General features: G+C 36.6%; 3 protein-coding genes across 29 annotated transcripts in view; 2 read left to right on the top strand and 1 right to left on the bottom strand.

The window, feature by feature from the left end:
• Positions 1-23246, bottom strand: part of S100A1 (S100 calcium binding protein A1) — a 1186348-nt gene that overhangs the window by 545882 nt on the left and 617220 nt on the right. The gene's annotated exons all lie outside the window — the stretch shown is intronic.
• Positions 1-23246, top strand: part of S100A8 (S100 calcium binding protein A8) — a 675486-nt gene that overhangs the window by 313011 nt on the left and 339229 nt on the right. The gene's annotated exons all lie outside the window — the stretch shown is intronic.
• LOC126935272 (small proline-rich protein 2D) lies at positions 8054-9437 on the top strand. Its single transcript, XM_050756533.1, has 2 exons — positions 8054-8096; positions 8812-9437. The coding sequence occupies exon 2, from the start codon at positions 8831-8833 to the stop codon at positions 9047-9049; it is 219 nt and encodes a 72-aa protein (XP_050612490.1). The 5' UTR covers positions 8054-8096; positions 8812-8830; the 3' UTR covers positions 9050-9437.

Below are 23246 nucleotides of genomic sequence, written 5' to 3'. Positions count from 1 at the left end.
GCAAATCAATAAACGTAATCCAGCATATAAACAGAACCAAAGACAAAAACCAATGATTATCTCAATAGATGCAGATAAAGCCTTTGACAAAATTCAACAGCCCTTCATGCTAAGAACTCTCAATAAATTCGGTATTGATGGAACGTATCTCAAAACAATAAGAGATATTTATGACAAACCCACAGCCAATATCATACTGAATGAGCAAAAACTTGAAGCATTCCCTTTGAAAACTGGCACAAGACAGAGATGCCCTCTCTCACCACTCCTATTCAACATAGAGTTGGAAGTTCTGGCTAGGGCAATCAGGCAAGAGAAAGAAATCAAGGGTATTCAGTTAGGAAAAGAAAAAGTCAAATTGTCCCTATTTGCAGATGACATGATTGTATATTTAGAAAACCCCATTGTCTCAGCCCAAAATCTCCTTAAGCTGATAAGAAACTTCAGCAAAGTCTCAGGATACAAAATTAATGTGCAAAAATCACAAGCATTCTTACACTAGTAACAGACAAACAGAGAGCCAAATCGTGAATGAACTCCCATTCCCAATAGCTTCAAAGAGAATAAAATACCTAGGAATCCAACTTACAAGGAGTGTAAAGGACCTCTTCAAGGACTACAAACCACTGCTCAGTGAAATAAAAGAAGACACAAACAAATGGAAGAACATACCATGCTCATGGGTAGGAAGAATCGGTATCATGAAAATGGTCATACTGCCTAAGGTAATTTATAGATTCAATGCCATCCCCATTAAGCTACCAATGACTTTCCTCACAGAATTGGGAAAAACTGCTTTGAAGTTCACATGGAACCAAAAAAGACCCCGCATTGCCAAGACAATCCTAAGCCAAAAGAACAAAGCTGGAGGCATCACGCTGTCTGACTTCAAACTATACTACAAGGCTACAGTAACCAAAACAGCATGGTACTGGTACCAAAACAGAGATATAGACCAATGGAACAGAACAGAGTCCTCAGAAATAATACCACACATCTACAGCCATCTGATCTTTGACAAACCTGACAAAAAGAAGAAATGGGAAAAGGATTCCCTATTTAATAAAGGATGCTGGGAAAATTGGCTAGCCATAAATAGAAAGCTATAACTGGATCCTTTCCTTATTCCTTATATGCAAATTAATTCAAGATGGATTAGAGACTTAAATGTTAGACCTAAAACCATAAAAACCCTAGGAAAAAACCTAGGTAATACCATTCAGGACATAGGCATGGGCAAAGACTTCATGTCTAAAACACCAAAAGCAATGGCAACAAAAGCCAAATTTGACAAATGGGATCTAATTAAACGAAAGAGCTTCTGCACAGCAAAAGAAGCTACCATCAGTAGTAGAACAGGGAACCTACAGAATGGGAGAAAATTTTTGCAATCTACTCATCAGACAAAGGGCTAATATCCAGAACCTACAAAGAACTCAAACAAATTTTCAAGAATAAAGCAACCCCATCAAAAAGTGGGCACAGGATATGAACAGACACTTCACAAAAGAAGACATTTATACAGCCAACAGACACATGAAAAAATGCTCATCATCACTCGTCTTCAGAGAAATGCAAATCAAAACCACAATGAAATACCATCTCACACCAGTTAGAATGGCGATCATTAAAAAGTCAGGAAACAACAGGTGCTGGAGAGGATATGGAGAAATAGGAACACTTTTACACTGTTGGTGGGACTGTAAACTAGTTCAACATTGTGGAAAACAGTGTGGTGATTCCTCAAAGATCTAGAACTAGAAATACCATTTGACCCAGCAATCCCATTACTGGGTATATACCCAAAGGATTATAAATCATGCTACTATAAAGACACATGCACACGTATGTTTATTGCGGCACTATTCACAATAGCAAAGACTTGGAACCAACCCAAATGTCCATCAGTGACAGACTGGATTAAGAAAACGTGACACATATACACCATGGAATACTATGTAGCCATAAAAAAGGATGAGTTCGTGTCCTTTGTAGGGATATGGATGCAGCTGGAAACCATCATTCTCAGCAAACTATCGCAAGAGAGAAAACCAAACAGCACATGTTCTCACTTATATGTGGGAGTTGAACAATGAGATCACGTGGACACAGGAAGGGGAACATCACACACCGGGGCATATTGTGGGGAGAGGGGAGGAGTGACGGATAGCATTAGGAGATATACCTAATGTAAATGATGAGTTAATGGGTGCAGCTCACCAACATGGCACATGTATACATACGTAACAAACCTGCATGTTGTGCACATGTACCCTAGAACTTAAAGTATAATAATAACAATAAAAAAAAGAATTTCTTAGATATCATGATTCACTTTCCTCTTGCTGCTTTCAGGATTCTTTCTTTTGATAATTTGATTATAATTTGTGTCACGGTGGGTGTCATTGAATTCATTGGATTCTTAAGGATTTCTTAGATATGAACATTCACTTCCCTTTTGCTGCTTTCAAGATTCTCTCTTTTGATAATTTGATTATAAGGTGTGTCACAGTGGGTGTCATTGAATTCGTTGAACTTGGAGTTTGTTACGTTTTTTGAATATGTAAGTTTGCCTTTTATAGAATTCATATAAATGGGCCTACAACCTTTGAGACGGACTTTTCTCACTTATCAGTTTGCATTTCAAATTCAACCATGTCTTTATGAGTCTTGACAGGTCATTCCATGTTATCACTGTGCAGCATTCCATTGCATGGGTGTGATGTACCACAGTTTATCAATTCAATTATTGAAGGACATCTTGGTAGATCACAGATAGTGGATATTATGACTAAAGTTGCCATAATTATTTTGAATACACATTATATTTTGTAGAGATATTTTAAAATGTACTAGATCAATTTTTGAATGTGGTGTTGCTGGATCATATCATAAAATTATGTATATCTTTTAAGATTGTGAGTTAGTATGGATTTTTTTCATAGTGCTTATATTTTATTTAACCTTTCTCAGACTTACAGTAGAATTTTCAGGTCTCTCATCCTATGTTAGAGTTCAAACAGTCTTTATTCTCCAAATTTTTTTTCACAATTTTGTTTGTGTTTTTGTTTTCCTTTTTTTACTTTTTTGGAGGAAGACCACAGCCTATGCACATTCACTATCTTGAAAAGATTCCTAGAAGGAGAAGTTTCTGATTCATTCCATCATTTACCACATATCCTTCTTAATCTCATTAACACTAAGCATAAAGTGATATAAAGTATTTTATATTACTAATAGCTCTTGAATTTTGCTCTTAAATATTTGTATCTAACATATGGAGAAAATAAAAGTAGAATTTATAAGGTTTATAAACTTTGGAAAGATTAGTGCTAATGAGCTATTCAGTTTAAGAATTTAGCCTAAAAATTAGGTTATTTGCAGGAGAAGGAATGTGATATTTAAATGATCAGTTTTTTGTTGTCCTAAACAGCTAACCACAGTAACAGTAGACTAAATTGGAGGTAACATTATATATATTTTTTGCACAGAATAAACCATTATATATTTTTCATGCAGAATAAAAATATCTATACATGTTAATATTTTGCAAATCAACAAGTCAACATATTGCTATTTATTGTTTTTAGAATTTTTTTGTATTAATTGAATTCAGAGGAAAGCTGTAGATAGTCCAAATAACATGGAAACATTACAGTATTTTTTTATATCCTTTGTTCTACATTTCTGCTTAGGTTAACTCTCATTTTTATTACACAAGAATAAATGTCAAGATTAGTCTATCTTATTATTTCTGCATACTTCATTCAAATCATATATTTGCATTTGCTTTGTCCTAAAAACCTCTGGCACACTCTTAAAGTAAGGATAATATAAAAGGTCTTAAAGAAAATCCAGTATCTTTCTCAACCATAAACAACTTGAACTTGATATTTTGCCTATATCTGTTTGATTAGCCATGTGTTTCTGTAATATTTTGAGTACTATCTGTAGCCTGTGCTAAGTACTTTATATGCAGTCTCTGATTTAATTTTTTTCTCAGGACAATTTAGTGGTAGGTACTATTATTATCGCTATATTCTATTGTCTTTATCACCTGTCTACTAATAATCCATTTCTTCCAATTTCATCATATTATGGTCAGTTTTATGATTTCTATTGTTCTGGCTCTTGGATAGTAGACAAACTCATTCCTGATTTTTTCACCATAGCATGATCTGCCAATTTTGGTAAATTGTTTTGGTTTTTTTTTTGAGACGGAGTCTCACTCTGTTGCCCAAGCTGGGGTGCAGTGGCGTGATTTCAGCTTACTGCAACCTCCGCCTCCTGGGTTCAAGCAATTCTCTGCCTCAGCCTCGTGAGTAGCCCAGATTATACGCCCCAGCCCCAACGCTCAGCTAATTTTTGTATTGTTAGTAGAGACTGGGTTTCACCATGTTGGCCAGGCTGGTCTTGAACTCCTGATCTTGTGATCCACCCACTTTGGCCTCCCTAAGTGCTGGGAGTACAGACATGAGCCACCGTCCCTGGCCTGGTAAACTGTTTTATAGATATGCATGGTTATTGCATGTCTATGGCTTCTGTGTACGTATGTCAGTGCTATGAGGATGAGGATTATTATTGAGATTTTCTTCAAGAGAGCTTTTAGAAGGGATGTGATGAAATGTAGATCTATAACAATAAAACAACTGTTACTTACGTGCAGCCCCACCTTTAGTGTCTGGCCAAAAATGCAAAAAAGAAAGACCATTATCTGACTAATTGAGCAATGGACAGGCTTGTCTCTTGTCAGCTTTTCAAAGTAGAATTTTAAGATTCCTTACTCAGTAATAGGTAACATGGAGAATACTTTGAAAAGTACAACAAGAAAATAAACATCATCTGTAATTTCACCAGCCATATATAATCATGTTTAATACATTGTTTCATTTGTTTCCTATCTTTTAATAAATGTTGATGAGAATGTAGTCATGCTTTACATATGTTTTTAGTACAATTCTAATGTTTTAAATTATATTAAACAGTCTTCCAAAGCATCCACCGTAAGGATCTTCACTATTCTACAATATGTATGTTCTGTAATTTATTGGATTCAGCATGGAAGGACAATGCAGGCTTAGCCTTTCATTCAGAAATGAAAGCAGAAGGCAGATATGCATGGGGAGTTGCAGTTACCATTTCTCTGAGCATCAAGAATATTTTACCAAATTCTTGTTTCTTTATTTTTTTCATATTTAATTTTAAATCTTTATTTGCCAGTACTATTTTGTTTAGTGGAATATATAGTATTGAAATGTGAGATAAAATGTTGAATCAAGTATTACACAAAATTAAAAGTGTTTGCAGAAAGTGAATGGACCACCACGAAATTATGTTATGTGAAAAAAAGAGCAATTCTCAAAAGGTTACATGATGTATAAATTCACTCAAATATTCTTAAAATAATGAAATCAAAGAGATGGATAAAAGAGTAATATTTACTAGAGGTAAGTATTTGGGAAGGGAGGGGTGGTTATGACTATACATGGGAAGCAGAGGAGACTTGTGGAAATGGCATAGTTATGTATTTTCATTGTAGTAGTAGTTAGCCAGAGCTACGAATGTGATGTAAATTTCATAGCATTATAAGCACACAAACACACACACACACACACAAATGAGTGAATATATAATCAATCATATTGAAATATACTTTGTGAATCACAAAAAATTGAAAGTGTTCATTCTTTCCTGTCATTTTTAAGTACTAATAATTCATATTTAATGATCCCCCAGAAAATTATGCAGTAGAAGTAATAGGAATGAACCTAAGGCTATCAGACTCTTAAGATGATAAAGCTAACCTCTTTTGACATGCAGATAGATAACAGATAAAGAACTATGGTGTATGTGTGTGTGTGTTTTTGTGTGTGTGTGTGTGTATATGTGTGTGTGTGTGTGTGAAGTATGCCTCGCTCTAGGTCTCAGGATCTGGATGTCATAAGTAGGGGAAGCTGTGACTGGTACTGCCCCTCTTCATGTTGTGTCCACTCTTCATGTAGCTGGTCTGTGAGGAACTGTGAGTTTCCAGTTCGCCACCTCAACTTGTAAAGTGATCCTGTCTGAGATGCTGGGGGCACTAGGGCTGCTGCCATTCTGGTACCTACAATGCTGCGATAAGCAGCCTGTTTGAGTGGGGTGTTCTCAGAAGGGGAGTCTCAGGGCATGACCCAAACTGTATTATCTCACACAGTGATCTCATTTGGCAGCTAATTTCCCAATTTTGCATGTTAGAAATCAGACATTTCTCTAAGGATTTGTGTTGTAGGTGTGATGTGAGGCTCTGGGGAGGAGTAGGGGACCTATTGAGAGAAGTCTGTTTACTTCACCCACTGTGCTTGGCATGTGTAATGGTCTATAGGAAGCATTTCATGAGAACACTATTCGTAAACACCTGGCCTCAAGGTGCTGACATGACAGTTCTATTTCTGTAGCATCTGGCCAGTGGAGATCTTGGCCAAAAGCCCTTCCTTAGAGACTGGAGCAGTTGCAGATCTGGGAAGCTAAGCTGCTTAACTGAGGGATGTGATGCTGGGTTGATTCAGTGCTCTTGCTCTATCTGGAGCATAGCTGGTGAGTGCTCCAGAGAATTTGAGTCACTCCTTTTCCTCTTTTTTCTTATCTTCCTCTTCCTTCTTCTTCTTCAATTATAAAACCACATTCTTGGAAAACTTCCTGATCATTGGCCCAGGTAAGGAAGCTCCAGCAGCATTATTTTAAATGTTTAATATACAATGTTTAGTAAGCCCCACTGATTGCAGGAAGAGTTTTTAAAAGATGTGAAAGACATTCACATTGGCAACATATGTATCGAGTGAACAATGTGTACTAAAATGGACAGATAAGAGGTATACATTGGGGTGTGAGTTGATAATCTAGCAGGTTGTGGGGCTAGAGGGCTTTGGGAAAAGACAAAGGAAGAACATGCAAACAAATAAAATAATACTGTCTTTCAAAGACTGAAACCTGTTTTGAAAGAGAAGTAGAGAAAGCAAACATATAGGATCATACTTAGTTTATATTTTCCCCTAGATATCAGACTTTAAGTCCTCTGACCTTCTCTACTCTGCAAACCTTCTTCTAATTATTTACATAAGATACTGTGAGTCTATGCCTCTTGTTCTCTATAGGATGTTCACAGGAATCATATAGGGATGGTTGAATACATAGATTTGAAACGAATGCTTGTAACTTTGGTTCCCTTCTCTCAATTTCCTTAATGTGGTGACTAGGAAGCATGTTATTCATAAATTAAAAGGCTGTAATATACATCCTTGATGGTAGCAGTAGCAATCGTACTGGGGATACTGGATCTCACTCTGGTATCTCTCCCAGAAAACAAGTGCCTCTATGAGGGATGTAGAAAACAACTTCAAAGAGAAAAGGAATATAGGTAAAATCTGGGGTTTTGTGAGAGAAAGATAGAGGTGGAGCAGAAAATTTCAGGGTTGATCAGGGTCAACAGAAGGCAAGATGTGGTCAATGCCTTCAAAACCAGAGGTAGGTATGATGCTCCTCTGTTTACAATTCCAGGGAGGAGGGTTGAACTGGCTGTGGTCATACAACTTAGCAAAAAAATCTGGGACCAGAGCTCGGGTCTTTGTTAGGTCTGTCCGTCTTTCTAGCACATTGGCAAACTGTACGAGGAAAACCCAGGTGGAGATGGGTTCATGTACAACAATATGGCATTCAGTTACAGTGGATCAGGGCAGGAAGTTTTATGATTTAGGGAATGTTAGACAGGAAGCATTCATTGCCCCCAGTCAGGAAAGAGAGCCCTTGACCACCAGTTAGAGAATCTCCCAAGTCCCTCTTTGCCATAAGTCACTGAAATTGAGATCTAAGGCAGAGCCTCCATGAGTCAGGAGCACTTAATCCAGTGGAGAGATGCCAGAACAGGATATTTACCAATTTGAGCATCCCTGTCATGCCAGTAATGGATAAATTTGCATTTCAGTTGGGACATTGCTGGACCAGCCCAGTTTTAGGTAGTTCCCCTTCCTGCTGGGTGGGGTAGCAGGCCCTATAAAGAGGTTCTGTGCTCTACAACTCCTAAACTCCTGGTACTTGAGCACCGATCTGCTTTGGAGAACCTGGTGAGTCTGCTTCCTTGAGTTCCTCTGTTCTTTGTGCCCTGAAATGTTGAATGTAATCTGAATACGGCAAGTTTGGCAGATCCAAACCTATGGTCATAGGTTTGATGGTACTTAGTGAATGGAACTACAGGATTAGACTACATGATGCAGTGTTTTATATTGCTTTTAAAAAAATGCACAGTTATATGTCCATATGAACAGAGAAGTTAATAGGAAAGCCTTTGTTTGAAGAAAGGGATGAAGTATTTTTCTCTTTTCCATATTTTCCTGGTGTCCTTTTCAAAGGGTTGTGTCTTAGCAGGTGTGAGAGCCTGCACTCCTTCCTGAACAGCCCTTACTCTGTGCCCAAGTCAACCCACCGGTGCTTTACAACAGATAATGATGATAGGAATAGCTTGTGAGATTGCCCAGGGGGTCTGAACTTGTGACTGCCATTCCTGAAGATGTTATTTTCATGGAAAAACATGCTTGCTTCTTACATCTTACAGGGATGTTTTCTTTGGAGAAATTGTATGAGGAAAGGCAGGATTTCCTAGGGCCGATGAAGCAACTTGCTAAAGTGGAAGGAGAAGACAGGAAGTCATGAAAAGGGAGCTAAGAGTTTAAATAAAGTTTTGGAGATTGGAGAAATAAGATACCACGGTAATACGTAAGTTTTGCCATCTCTCTCTGGAGGATTCCTTTCCCGTGAACACTGTTGTATCATTTCTTTCAGATTCTGAGACTCCAGCAGGATGTCTTACCAACAGCAGCAGTGCAAGCAGCCCTGCCAGCCACCTCCTGTGTGCCCCACGCCAAAGTGCCCAGAGCCATGTCCACCCCCGAAGTGCCCTGAGCCCTGCCCACCACCAAAGTGTCCAGAGCTCTGCCCACCTCAGCAGTGCCAGCAGAAATATCCTCCGGTGACACCTTCCCCACCCTGCCAGCCAAAGTGTCCACCCAAGAGCAAGTAACAGCTTCAGGATTCATCAGGAGCACGAAAGGATAAGGATATTTGGCTCACCTCGTTCCACAGCTTCACCTGCATCTTCTCATCAAAGCCATCAAGGGATACACAGGAAACTTCTTTCCCCTTAGCCTATGATCTGCCCATGATGACCCCTGATAGCAAAATGTTTCCTTTCTGAGGCTGCCATACTGCCACTGTCCAGGTGGAGACTTAGAAAGGAAGTCCTCAGCAGTGCCGGTTCCCAGAGCTTTGGAAGAAGCAGCTCTGTCCATGGGAACCATCGGAGAATTCTGTTGATGTTTCCTGTGTCTGTCTGTCGCCTGGGCATGAGCTTCTACCACCTGTGCACTTGTCACTTTCCTTTCACTCCCTGAATAAAGTATCTATGCATATACATTTGTGAATGGATCTTTTGTTTCTTTTCAAATCTGCTTTATTGGCAATATTATGTAATCATTTGGGTTTATTTCCACCTTTTTTTAATCCACAGGAAGGATCTCACAATTTGGGTCATACCAACAATTATGTCTGTATTATTTAAACCCCTTTCATTTTCCCTTAATTAGTGTTTAATTGATTTGAGGAACATATTATTCAACTTCTCTGAATGTCAATCTCTTTACTGTAAAGTGAGCAATATAACTTTTACCTAACAAACTAGTTTAAGGCATAAAATTTAATTACTATCTGAAATTTTGTTGGCGCAATGCCTGACACATAATTAGCTGTCTTTTGATAGAAATTTATTTGCAGCAAGATATCATCATTTTTTCCACCATTATCACCACCACCACCATCATCATCATCATCATCATCACTCCCCACTACAATCACCACCATATTTGTTCCAGCAAGAGAGTGGCTTGGCTGTAACTAATGTAGAAAACAAGAAGACTCTGTTTTGTTTTTTTTTTATTGATTCCTAATACCTATACACATTTTTAGGGTACATGTGATATTTTGTTACATGGATCAAATGTGTAATGATAAAGTCAGGATATTAGGAACTTTATGGCATTCATCACCTTGAGCATTTATCATTTCTGTCTTCGTTGGAAACATTTACTTTCCTCTCTTCTACCTATTTTGAAAAATACAATATGTTGTTGTAAACTGTAGTCACCGTACTCTGCTATCAGATGTTAAAACGTACTTCTTTTATATATCTGTATGTTTGTGCTCATTAACCAGTGTGTTTTCATTCTCCATCCCTGAACACCCTTCCTGGCTTCTGGTATCTATCATTCTACTCTCTATCTTTATAGATCAACTTTTGTAGCTCCCACATATGAGTAAAAACATGTAATATTTGTCTTTCTCTGCTTGATTTATTTTACTTAACATAACGACCTCCAGTTGAATCTATGTTGCTTCCAATGACAGTATTTCATTCTTTTTATTACAATGGAATAGTATTTCATTGCCTGTATGTACAATCTTCTCTTCATCCATTCATTTGTTAATGGATGCTTAGGTTACACATCTTTGCTATTGTGAATAGTGCTGCAATAACCATGGGAGTTTAGGCATCCCTTTTATAATCTGAATTATTTTCCTTTGGATAGATACACAGTAGTTGGATTGCTGGATTGAAAGATAATTCTATTTTTGGTTTTTTGGAGAAATCTTACTGTTTTCCACAATGACTGTACTAATTTACATTCCCACCAAGAGCATATAAGACATTTTCCTTTGCATCCTCTTTGGCATCAGCTATTTTTTAAATTTTTACTTTAAGTTCAGGGGTACATGTGCAGGTTTGTTATATAGTTAAATTTGTATCGCAGGGGTTTGTCATAAAGCTATTTCATCACCCAGGTATTAATTGTAGTACCCATTACTTATTTTTCCTGATCCTTTTCTTCCCCATAACCTCCACCCTGTGGTAGGCCCCATTGTCTGCTGTTCCTCTCTATGTGTCCATGTGTTCTCATTATTTAACTTGCTGTTATAAGTGAGAACATGCCATATTTGGTTATTTGTTTCTGCATTAGTTTTTAAGGATAATGGCCTTCAGCTCCATCCACGAACCTGTAAAGCATACAGTCTGATTTCTTATGACAGCGTAGTATTTCATGGTGTATATGTACACTTTTTCTTTATGTAATTTATCACTAATGGGCACTTAGTTTGATTCCTTGTCTTTGCTATTATGAATAGTGCTGCAATGAACATAACATGTTCATGAATCTTTATGATAGAATTATTTATATTCCTTTGGGTATATACCAAGTAATTGGATTGCTGGTTTTAATGGTAGTTCTTTTCTTTAATTTTAGTTCTTTGAGTAATTGCCACACTGTATTCCATAATGTTTGAATAAATTTACACTCCCACAAATAGTGTATAAGCATTTACTTTTCTCTACAACACTCTAGCACCTCTTTTTTCTTGACAATTTAGTAATAGCCATCTGAGTGGCGTGAGACTGTATCTCATTGTGGTTTTGATTTGCACTTCTCCAGTGATCCGAGACATTGAACTTTTATTCATATGCTTCTTGGCCACATGTATGTCTCCTTTTGAAAGTGTCTGATCCTGTCTTTTGCCCACTTTTCAATGGGGCTGTTTTTTTTTCTTTTGTAAATTTGTTCAAATTCCTCATGGATCCTGGATATCAGACCTTTATAAGATGTGTACCTTGCAAAATTTTTATCCCGTTCTTTTGGTTGTCTGTTTACTTTTTTGATAGTTTCCTTCACTATGCAGAAGCTCTTTAGTTTAATTAGATCCCATTTGTCAATTTTTTTCAGTTGCTTTTGACATCATCATCATGAAATCTTTGCTAGTTCCTGTGTCCAGAAAAGTATTGCCTGGGTTGTTTTCCAGAGTTTTTTCAGTTTTGGGTTCTACATTTAAGTCTTTAATCCATCTTGAGTTGATTTTTGTATATGATTTAAGGAAGGTATCCAGTTTCAATCTTCTGCATATGGTTAGCCAGTTATCCCAGCACCATTTATTGAACAGAAAGTGCTTTTCCCATTGCTTGTTTTGACACATTTTTAGAAGGTGTGTTGTCTTATTTCTGCATTTCCTATTCTGTTACATTAGTCTATGTGTCTGTTTTTCCACGAGTACTATGCTGTTTTGTTTATGGTAGCCTTGTAGTATAGCTTGTAGCTAGGTAGCATGATGCCTCCAGCTTTGCTCTCTTTGCTTAGGATTACCTTGTCTATTTGGGCTGATTTTTGATGAATTTTAAAAATTTTAAATAGTTTTTTTTTTTTTCTAGTTTTGTGAAGAACTTCATTGGTAGTTTGAAAGGAGTCACATTGAATGTGGAAATTGGACAATTGGCCCTTTTAACGATATTGATTCTTCCTATTCATGAGTATGAAATGTTTTTCGGTTTGTTTGTGTCACCACTGATCTATTTCAGTAGTGTTTTATAATTCTCCTTGTAGAGTTCTTTCACCTCTCTGATTTTCTGTATACCTAGGTATTTTATCCTTTTTGTGGCAATTGTGAATGGGAATGCGTTCCTGATTTGACTCTTGTCTTGGTTGTTGGTGTATAGGAGTGAAAGCAATTTTTGTACATTGGTTTTGAATCCAGAAACATTGCTGAAGTTGTTTTTCAGTTGCAAGATGCTTTTGGTCTTTGACCATACGGTTTTCTGATATAGAATCATGTCATGTACAAACAGAAATAGTTTGACTTACCCTCTTTCTCTTTTGATGCTCTTTATTTCCTTATCTTCTCTGATTGCTCTGGCCAGGACTTCCCATATTATGTTGAATAGGAGTGGCAAGAGAGGGAATCCTTCTCTTGTGCTAGTATGCCTCCAATTTTTCCCCATTCTGTATGATGTTGACTGTGGGTCTGCCATAGATGGCTTTTGTTATTTTGAGGTCTGTTTCTTTAATACCTAGTTTGAGAGTTTTTAACTTAAAAGGGTGTTGAGTTTCATCGATAACTTTTTCAGCATATATTGAGATAATCATGTGATTTTTGTCTTTAGTTTTCTTTATGTGATGAATCATAGTTTTTGATTTGCATATGTTGAACCAAACTTGCATCCCAAGGGTAAAGCCAACTTGATTGTGGTAGATAAGCTTTTTGATGTGTTGCTGGATTCAGTTTGCCAGTAATTTTTTGAGGATTTTTGCACTGATGTTCATCAAGGATATTGGCCTGAAGTTTTCTTGCGTCTTTGCCAGGTTTTGGTATCAGGGTGATGCTGGCCTCACAGAATGAGTTAGAGAGGAATTCCTCCTCAATATTTTGGAATAATTCCAGCAGGAATGATATAAGCTCTTGTTTGCACATCTGGTAGAATTCAGCTGTGAATTTGTCTTGTTCTGGGCTTATTTTGATTAGTAGGCTATTTATTACTGATTCAACTTTGGAGCTCATTATTGGTCCTTTCACAAATTCAAATTCTTCCTGGCTCAGGTTTTGGAGGGCGTATGTTTCCAAGAATATATTTGCTTCTTCTACATTTTTAACTTATGTACATAGAGGTGTTCATAATATTCTGATTTTTATTTGTATTTCTGTGGAGTCAGTGGTAATATCCTCTTTGTCATTTGTAATTGCATTCATTTGTATCTTCCCTCTTTTCTTCTTTATTTGTCTAGCCTGCATTCTATTTATTTCATCAGTTTTTTTAAGAAGCGTCTCCTAGATTTATTGATCTTTTGAGTGTCTTTTTTGTGTGTGTGTGTCTCAGTGTCCTTCAGTTTGGCTCTGATTTTAGTTAGTTCTTATGATCTTCTTGTTTTGCAGTTGGTTTTCTCTTGGTTCTCTAGTTCTTTTAGTTGTGATGTTATATTTTTACACTGAGATCTTTCTAACTTGTTTTTTTTTTTTTTTTTTTTTTTGAGATGGAGTCTCACTTTGTTGCCTAGGCTGGAGTATAGTGGCACGATCTCAGCTCACTGCAACCTCTGCCTCCCTGATTCAAGCAATTCTCCTGCCTCAGCTTTCTGAGAGGCTGGGACTACAGGTGCCCACCACCACGCCTGGTTAATTTTTTGTATTTTTAGTAGAGATGAGGTTTCACTATGTTATAGTGCTATAAATTTCCCTCTTAACACTGGTTAGCTGTGTCCCAGAGATTCTGGTATGTTGTAACTTAAGAACTTCTTGATTTTTTTTCCTTAATTTGATTTCCCCAAAGACATTCAGAAGCAGGTTATTGAATTTCTAAGTAATTGTTTGTTTTGGAGTTAATTTCTTAGTCTTGATTTCTAATTTTATTCAGTTGTGGTTTAGAAATTGGTTGTTATGACTTTAGTGCTTTTGTATTTGCTGAGGAGTGTTTTATTTCCTATCAAGTGATGAATTTTAGACTATGTGCCATGTGGCAATGAGAAGAATATATATTCTGTTGTTTTCAGGTGGACAGTTGTAGATTATTAGCAGGTGCATTTGATCCAGTGCTGAGTTTTGGTGGTGAATAGTATTGTTAATTTTCTGTCTCTGTGATGTGTCTAATACTGTCCATGTGATGTTTCAGTCTCTCACTATTATTATGTGGGAGTCTAAGCCTTTTTGAAGGTCTCTAAGAACTTGATTTATAAATCTGAGTTCTCCTGTGTTGGGTTCACATGTATGTAAGAGAGTTAGGTGTTCTTGTTGATTTAACCCCTTTACCATTATGTAATGCTGTTTGGGGGCCTTTTTTGATGTTTGTTGGTTTAATGTCTCTTTTGTCTGAAATTAGGATTGCAACCTCAGCATTTTTTCTGTTTTTCATTTGTTTGGTAGATTTTTCTCCCTCCCTTTACTTTGAGCCTTTGTGGGCTATTGTATGTGAGACTGGTCTCTTGAAGACAGCATACCAGTGGCCCTTAGTTCTTTTTCCAGCTTGCCACTCTGTGTTTTAATTGGGGCATTTAGCCCATTCACATTCAAGGTTAGTATTGATACATGTGGATTTGATTGCATCGTGATATTAGCTGGTTATTCTGCAAACTTGTTTATGTGGTTGCCTTATAGTGTAACTGGTGTGTGTACTAAAGTGTGTTTCTGTAGTTGCAGGTAATTGTATTTTCTTTCTATATTTAGTGCTCCCTTTAGGAGCTCTAGTAATTCAGGTCTGGTGATAACAAATTCTCTCAGCATTAGCTTGTCTGAAAATGATCCTTTTTTCTCTTTAACTTATGAAGCTGAGTTTGACTAGACATGGAATTCTGGGTTGGTATCTTTTTTCTAAGAATGTTGTATATTGGCTCCCAATCTCTTCTTGCTTGTATGGTTTCTGCTGAGAGGTCTGCTTTTAGTCTGAGTGACTATGTAGGTGACCTGACCATTCTTTCTACCTGCCTTTAGCATTTATTCTTTCATTTCACCTTGAATAATCTGATGATTATGTATCTTGCAGTTGATGTTCTTCTGTAGTATCTTACTAGGGTTCTTTGCATTTTCTGAATTTGAATGTCTACTCCTCTAGCTAGGTTGGGGAAGTTCTCATGCATAGTATTTTGAAATACATTTCCAAGTTGAGTACACTCTTCCTATCTCTTTCCGCAACACCAGTGAATCACAGATTAGATGTCTTTACAAAATACCATATTTATGTGAGGCTGCATTCCTTTCTTTTCATTCATTTCTCTCTTTTTTCATCTGGTTGTCTTATTTCAGAAAGTCAGTATTTGAGCTCTGGAATTCTTTTCTCTGCTTGGTCTATTCAGTTATTATTGCATGTGATAGCATTAGAACATAACAAACAATAAATTTTGTCGTGTTTTTCAGCTCTGTCAGGTGGGTTATGCCCTTTTCTATACTGGCTATGTTGTCTGTCAGCTCCGGTGTTGTTTTATTGTGATTCTTAGCTTCCTTGGATTGGGTTTCAATATACTCCTACATCTCAATGATCTTCCTTCCTATCCATATTCGAAATTCCATTTATACCACTTCAGCCACCTTGGGCCAGTTCAGAACCCTTGCTAGAGAGGTTGTGTGGTTGTTTGGAGGAACAAAGATACTCTGGCTTTTTGAGTTGTCAGAGTTCTTGTGCTGATTCCTTCTTATCTTCATGTGCTTATATTCCTCTAATCTTTGAAGTTGCTGACATTTGGATGGGTTTTAATTTCTTTTATCTCATTTGATAACCTTGGGTTTTGATTGTGGGCAGAGTTCTTGCAGGTGCTAGGGTACTTGCCTCTGTGGGGATGTTCTCCACAATGGTGGAGGCGATGAGTCTTGGGAGTGTAAGGGGTCCCTGTTGGTGACTGTGCATGTTGTCACACTTCGTTGGTATGCAGGTAGGGCGCTGACAAGTACAGGTTGTGTGCTTTTTCTGTGTGCTGCAGTTAGGGGTGGTTGTTTGGGGTTCAGGAGTTTCCACTGTTTTCAGTGCCTAGTTTCACTTGCATGGCAGTGTTTGCATAAGTGTATATACTAGCATGGGCAGTTTAGTGGCAGGATTGGGGCTGGCTGGCTCTGTGACTGCAACGGCCCTCACAAGGGAGAAGGAAGCTGACTATACTGTCGTTGTAGCAGTGACAGGGCAGGAGGCACACACTCACATGTACTCGTAGGGAGAGGAAAGCAAAACCCACTGATGCACACACATGCTGGCTGGCAAAGTGATCTGGGGTGTTGCTTTGGGCCCAGGGGAAGTTGCAGTGTGTGGAGTGAGCTGATGGGCTGTTAGGTGACCATGGACAGCTGTCCTGCCGGAGTTCTCCACTTGTCAGCTGTGATTGGCCAGCGCAGAAGCTATGATGTGGATCCCAAGATCACCTCAGTTTGTCCTGGAAGCAGGTGCATCCAGGCTGGCACCCCAGGAGAGACCAACTGACCAGGGAGTGCTCAGGTCAGACTGGCCCCATCTGAAGGGCAAAATTGCCCTGCAGAGTTCAGGTCCAACAGTTCCCCAGGGGCTAAAGTCTCTTAGGTGAGTAAGTTGAGTCTAGGGAGATGGTCATCCCTGGCCCTGCTCTACTACAGACACTCCCCTACCAAACCCTTTGGGCTCTACATCAGCTGGCATGCTGCCCCTGTCACTTCTCTAAGCAGCACTCCCTGTCAACTGGAGTGTCCCTGGTGGTTGAGGGAGTCTCCTCCTGCTGGGATTCCAGAGGCTTTTGGTGAGAGTGGGTGAGAGTGGGTTGCTCCCTAGCAGTTTATCTCAGCTGTTCCCCTGGATTCACTGGAGGCCAGGAACCAGTCCTCGTGTGTAGTGTCCCTGTGCAGGGCTCCCAACATTCTCTCTTTTCAGCCTCGTTTCTGGGTCTTCCCTTGGTTCAATCTCAGTGCCTTCCCTCTGAATATATGTCAGAAGTGCATCTGTCATCTCAGTCCCTTAGTGGCAGCTGTTCCATCTGGCTGCATCCAGTTGGCCATCTTGTTCAGAGCCACAGGAATTGTCTGGTATGCTAAATGTTTCTGAGCCTTTTTTGCATCAATATTCATATGGAATGTTGGCTAGTAATTTTCATTTCTTGTAGTACTTTGTCTGGTTTTTGTATCAGAGTTTTGGTGGGCCTCATGGAACAAGACAGGAAGTAGTCTCTATTTTCAGTTTTCTTTTTTGAAATGTTTTGAAAAGGATTGGTATATACTTCTCCAGTAAATCCTTCCGGTTCAACACTTTTCTTTCTTGTGAGATTTTAGATTAGTGATTCAATTTCCTTACTTATTATACATCTATTCAAATTATCTATTTTTTTTCCATGATTTGGTTTGGTAGACAGTATATTTCTAAGATTTTGTTCATTTCAACTGGGTTATCTAATAAGTTGACATAGAATTATATATAGATTTCTCTTCTAAATTTTTCATTTCTGTAAAATCAGTAGTAATGTCCCTACTCTCTTTTAAGATTTTAGGTATTTGAGTCTTACATCGTTTTTTATTCCTGTAGTTAATCTGTGTAAAGGTTTGTCAATTTTGTGACTTGTTCAAAGAAATAAAACATGGTTTTATTGATTTTTCTCTACTGTTTGCTTTTCCTTTATTACTAATCTACTCTAGGCTCATATTTTCTTTTTTGGGGTTTAGCTTACTTTACTTTTTGTAGCTTCCCAAGTGAAACATGAAGTTATTGATCTTATACCTTTTTTTTTCATTAAAAATATATGTGGTTATGGCTATAAATTTCTCTGTTAGCGCTGCTTTTTGCTTCAACCCGTAAGTTTTGGTATGATGTGTTTTGTTGTCAGTAGTCTCAAGTGATTTCTCATTTTCCCTATGTTTTCATATTTGACTTGTTGGTTGTTTAAGAGTGTGTTGTTTAATTTCCACAAATTTGTGAAATTTCTTGTTTTAATTTGGTTGTAGATTTTTATTTTTATTCCATTGTGATTGGAAAAGTACATTGTATGATTTTAGTCTTTTAAAATATATTAACTTGTTCTGTAGCCTAATACGTAGTCTATCCTGGAGAGTGTTCTTCCATGTTCTCTTGATAAAACTTTAAGGTGTATCCTGCTGCTGTTGGGTGGAGTGCTCTATATTTGTCTATTTGGTCTGATTGGCTTATATATTTAAGTCCTCTATTTTTTTGAAATTCTATTATTCTAGTCATTTCTGAGAGTGAATTATTTGAGTTTTCAATATTTATTATAGACCTATGAACTTCTTCTAATTTCTCTCACCATATCTTCATATATTTTGTATTTCTGATGTTTGGTAAATGTATGTCTATAAATTCTATATTTTCTTGGTGAATAAATCTCTATCAATATACACGTCTTTTGTAGTCTCTTGTAACAGTTCTCAACTTAAAGTTAAGTATGTCTGATGGTAGTGTAGCTACCTCTGGTCTTTTTAGGCTACTATTTACATGAAATATCTTTTTCCATCCTATTACTTTCACCTTCTTTGTGTCTTTAGCCGTAAAGTTAGTCTGTTGTAAACAACAAACAGCTGAACTTTTTTTAAAATTCATTCTTCCAATTTGTGTTGTTGGGGAGAATTTAATTCATTTACATTTAAAGTAATTACTGATAAGAAAGGTCTTCTCTCTTCATTTACTGTTTTCTGTATAATGTTTGTTTTTCAATACTGTCTGATTTATGTTTATTGGATTTTTTTGTAGTAAAATGATTTTATTGGCTTTATCTTTTGTGTATACTTGAAACTATTTTTGTCGTTTCAATGGGAATAATATATAATATCCTAAAGTTATAGTAATTTAATTTGAATTAATACCTGTTTAATTCCAATTGTACCAAAAATTTGACTCATACCCAGCCTCGTCAACATGGCGAAACCCTGTCTCTACTAAAAATGTAAAAATTAACTGGGTGTGGTGGCACATGCCTGTAATTCCATTACTAAGGAGGCTGAGGCAAGGTAATCGCTTGAGCCCAGAGGCGGAGGTTGCAGTGAGCCAAGATCATGCCACTGCATTCCAGCCTGGGTGATGCAGTGAGACTGTGTCAAAAAAAAAAAAGAAAATTTGACTCATACAATACTATCCTGTTTTTTTGTTGCATTCACAAATTACGTCTCTATACACTGTGTGTTTGCTAACATAGATTTGTAATTATATTGTATTCATTTGCATTTTAAATCTTGTAGAAAATAAAAATTGAAGTTACAAGCTAAAATTTCAATAATGCTGGCTTTTATGTACCAGTGTACATTTATCAGAGATTTTTGTATCTTCATATAGTCTCTCTGAGGCATTCTTTTATTTCAACCTGAGAGCCTCTGTTTATCATTTCTCATACACAAAATCTAGGGAAAATGAAATGCCTCCAGTTTTTATTTCTGGAAATGCTATGATTTTGCCCTCATTTTAAAGGACCATTTTGCCAGCTGTAGAATTCTAGGTTGAAAGTGTTTTCTTTTACGGCTTTAAATACGTCATCCCACTACCTCCTGATCTCTAAGGTTTCTGATGAGCATTTGGTCAACTATTTCTTAAGGATTGCTTAGATATGATCATTCACTTCCCTCCTGCTGCTTTCAAGATTCTCTCTTTTGATAATTTGATTGTAATATGTGTCATGGTGGGTGTCATTGAGCTAATTGAACTTGGAGTTTGTTGCGCTTTTTGGATGTGTAAGTTTGCCTTTTACTGTAAAATTCATACAAATGGGCTTACAGCCTTTGAGACTGACATTTCTTACTTATTAGTTTGCATTTCAAATTCAACTATGTCTTTGTGAGTCTTGATAGGTCATTCCATGTTATCACTGTGTAGTATTCCATTGCATGGGTGTGATGTACCATAGTTTGTCCATTTAATTATTGAAGGACATCTTGGTAGATCACAGATAGTGGATATTCTGACTAAAGCTGGCATAATTATTTGAATGCACATTATTTTTGTTGACATATTTTAAAATGTACTAGATCAATTTTTGAATGTGTTGTAGCTGGATCATATCATAAAATTATGTTTATCTTTTAAGATTGTGAGTTAGTTTGGTTTTTCTTAGTGTTCATACTTTATTTAACCTTTCTCAAACTTACAGTAGAATTTTCAGGACTCTCATCCTATGTAAGAGTTCAAACAGTCTTTTCTCTCCAAATTTTTTCACAATTTTGTTTGTGTTTCTTTGTTTTCCTTTTTGACATTTTTGAAGGGAGACCACAGCCTATGCACATTCACTATCTTGAAAAGATTCGTAAAAGTAGAAGTATCTGATTCATTCCATCATTTACCATATATTCTGCTTAATCTCATTAACACTAAGCATATTACTAATAGCTCTTGAATTTTGCTCTTAAATGTTTGTATCTAACATATGGAGAAAATAAAAGTAGAATTTATAAGGTTTATAAACTTTGGAAAGATTAGTGCTAACGAGCTATTCAGTTTCTTATAAGGATTTAGCCTAAAATTTAGGTAATTTGTCAGTGGAAGGAGTGTGATATTTAAATGAGCAATTTTTTAATTGTCCTAAACAGCTAACCACAGTAACAGTAGACTAAATTAGAGGTAACGTTATACATTTTTTCACAAGAATAAAACATTATATATTTTTTCACACAGAATAAAAATATTTATACATGTTAATATTTTGCAAATCAACAAATCAACATACTGCTATTTATTGTTTTTAGATTTTTTTTTTGTATTATCTGAATTCAGAGGAAAGCTGTAGAGAGTCCAAATAACACAGAAACATCATCCTTTGTTCTAAATTTCTGCTTAGGTTAACTCTCATTTTTATCATGTAAGAATAAATGTCAAGATCAGTCTATCTTATTATTTCTGCACACTTCATTTAAATCATGTATTTACATTTGTTGCGTCCTACAAACTTCTGGCACATACTTAAAATAAGGATGATATAAAAGGTCTTAAAGAAAAACAAATATCTTTCTCAACCATAAACAACTTGAATTTGATATTTTGCCTCTATCTCTTTGATTAGCCATAGATTTCTTTACTATTTTGAGTACTATCTGTAGCCTGTGCTAAATACTTTAAATGCAGTCTCTGATTTAATTTTTTTCTCATGACAATTTAGTGGTAGGTACTATTATTATCACTATGTTCTATTATCTTTATTACCTGTCTACTAATCATCCATTTCTTTCAATTTCATCATATTATGGCCAATGTTATGATTTCTATTTGGCTGGCTCTTGGATAGTAGACAAACTCATTCCTGATTTTTTTACCCTAGTATGACCTGCCAATTTTGGTGAACGTTTTATTTTTATTTTTATTTTTTGAAATTTATTTATTTATTTTTTGAGACAGAGTCTAGCTCTGTCACCCAAGCTGGAGTGCAGAGGTATGACGCCAGCTCACTGCAACCTCCGCCTTCTGGGTTCAAGCAATTCCTTGCCTCAGCCTCCTGAGTAGCTGGGATTACAGGCCTCCGCAATCACGCCTGGCTAATTTTTGTAATTTTAGTAGAGACTGGGTTTCACCATCTTGGGGAGGTTGGTCTTGAACTCCTGACCTTGTGATCCACCCACGTTGGTCTCCCAAAGTGCTGGGATTTCAGGCATGATCTGCCGTTCCTGGCCTGGTGAATTATTTTATAGATACATATGGTTATCGCATGTCTGTGGCTTCTGTGTACGAATGTCAGTTGCTATGCAGATGGGGATCATTGTTGAGGTTTTCTTCAAGAGAGATTTTAGAAGGGATGTGATCAAATGTAGAGCTATAACTACAAAACAACTGCTACTTCCTTCCAGCTCCACCTTTAGTGTCTGCCCAAAAATGCTCAAAAAATAAAAAAGACAATTATCTGACTAATTGAACAATGGACAGGCTTGTCTCTTGTCAGCTTTTCAAAGTCGAATTTTAAGATTCCTTACTCAGTAATAGGTAACATTTGAAGAATACTTTGAAAAGTGAAATAAGAAAATAAACATCATCTGTAATTTCACCAGCCATAAATAATCACATTTAATATATTGTTTCATATGTTTCCTATCTTTTAATAAATGTTGATGAGAATGATATCATGCTTCACATGTTTTTAGTATAATTCTAAATGTTTTAAATTATATTAAACAATCTTCCAAAACATTCACCTTAAGGATATTCAGTATTCTACCATATGTATGTTCTGTAATTTATCAGATTCAGCATGAAAGGACAATGGATGTTTAGCCTTTCATTCAGAAATAAAAGCAGAAGACAGATATGCATGGGGAACTGCAGTTACCCTTTCTCTGAGCATATCAAGAATATTTTACCATAATTTTGTTTATTTTTTTCATATTTAATTTTAAATCTTTATTTGCCAGCACTGTTTTGTTTAGTGGGATGTATAGCATTGAAATGTGAGATAAAATGTTGAATCAAGTATAACACAAAATTAAAAGTGCATGAAGTGAATGGATCGCCATGAAATTATGTTATATGAAACAAAGAGCAATTCTTAAAAGATTGCGCGATGTATAAATTTACTCAAATATTCTTAAAATAATGAAATCATAGAGATGGAAAAAAGAGAAATATTTACTAGAGGTAAGTATTTGGGAAAGGAGGGGTGGTTATGGCTATAAGTGGGGAGCAGAGAAGTCTTGTGGTAATGGAACAGTTATGTATCTTTATTGTAGTAGTAGGTAGCCAAAGCTACGTATGTGATGTAAATTTCATAGCATTATAAACACACACACACACACGAGTGAATATATAATTAATAACATTCAAATATACTTTGTGAATTGCAAAAAAAAAATTAAGTGCTTTTTCTTTCCTGACATTTTAAAATACTAATAATTCATACTTAATGATCCCCTAGAAAATTATGGAGTAGAAGTAATAGGAATGAACCTAAGATTATTAGACTCTTAAAGAAGATAAAGCTAAGCTCTTTAGACAT

Source organism: Macaca thibetana, chromosome 1 (genome assembly GCF_024542745.1).
Source record: "Macaca thibetana thibetana isolate TM-01 chromosome 1, ASM2454274v1, whole genome shotgun sequence".
Classification (NCBI taxonomy): domain Eukaryota; kingdom Metazoa; phylum Chordata; class Mammalia; order Primates; family Cercopithecidae; genus Macaca; species Macaca thibetana.
Note: the sequence above shows the minus strand (reverse complement) of the source record. Positions and strands in the feature narration are given on the sequence as shown.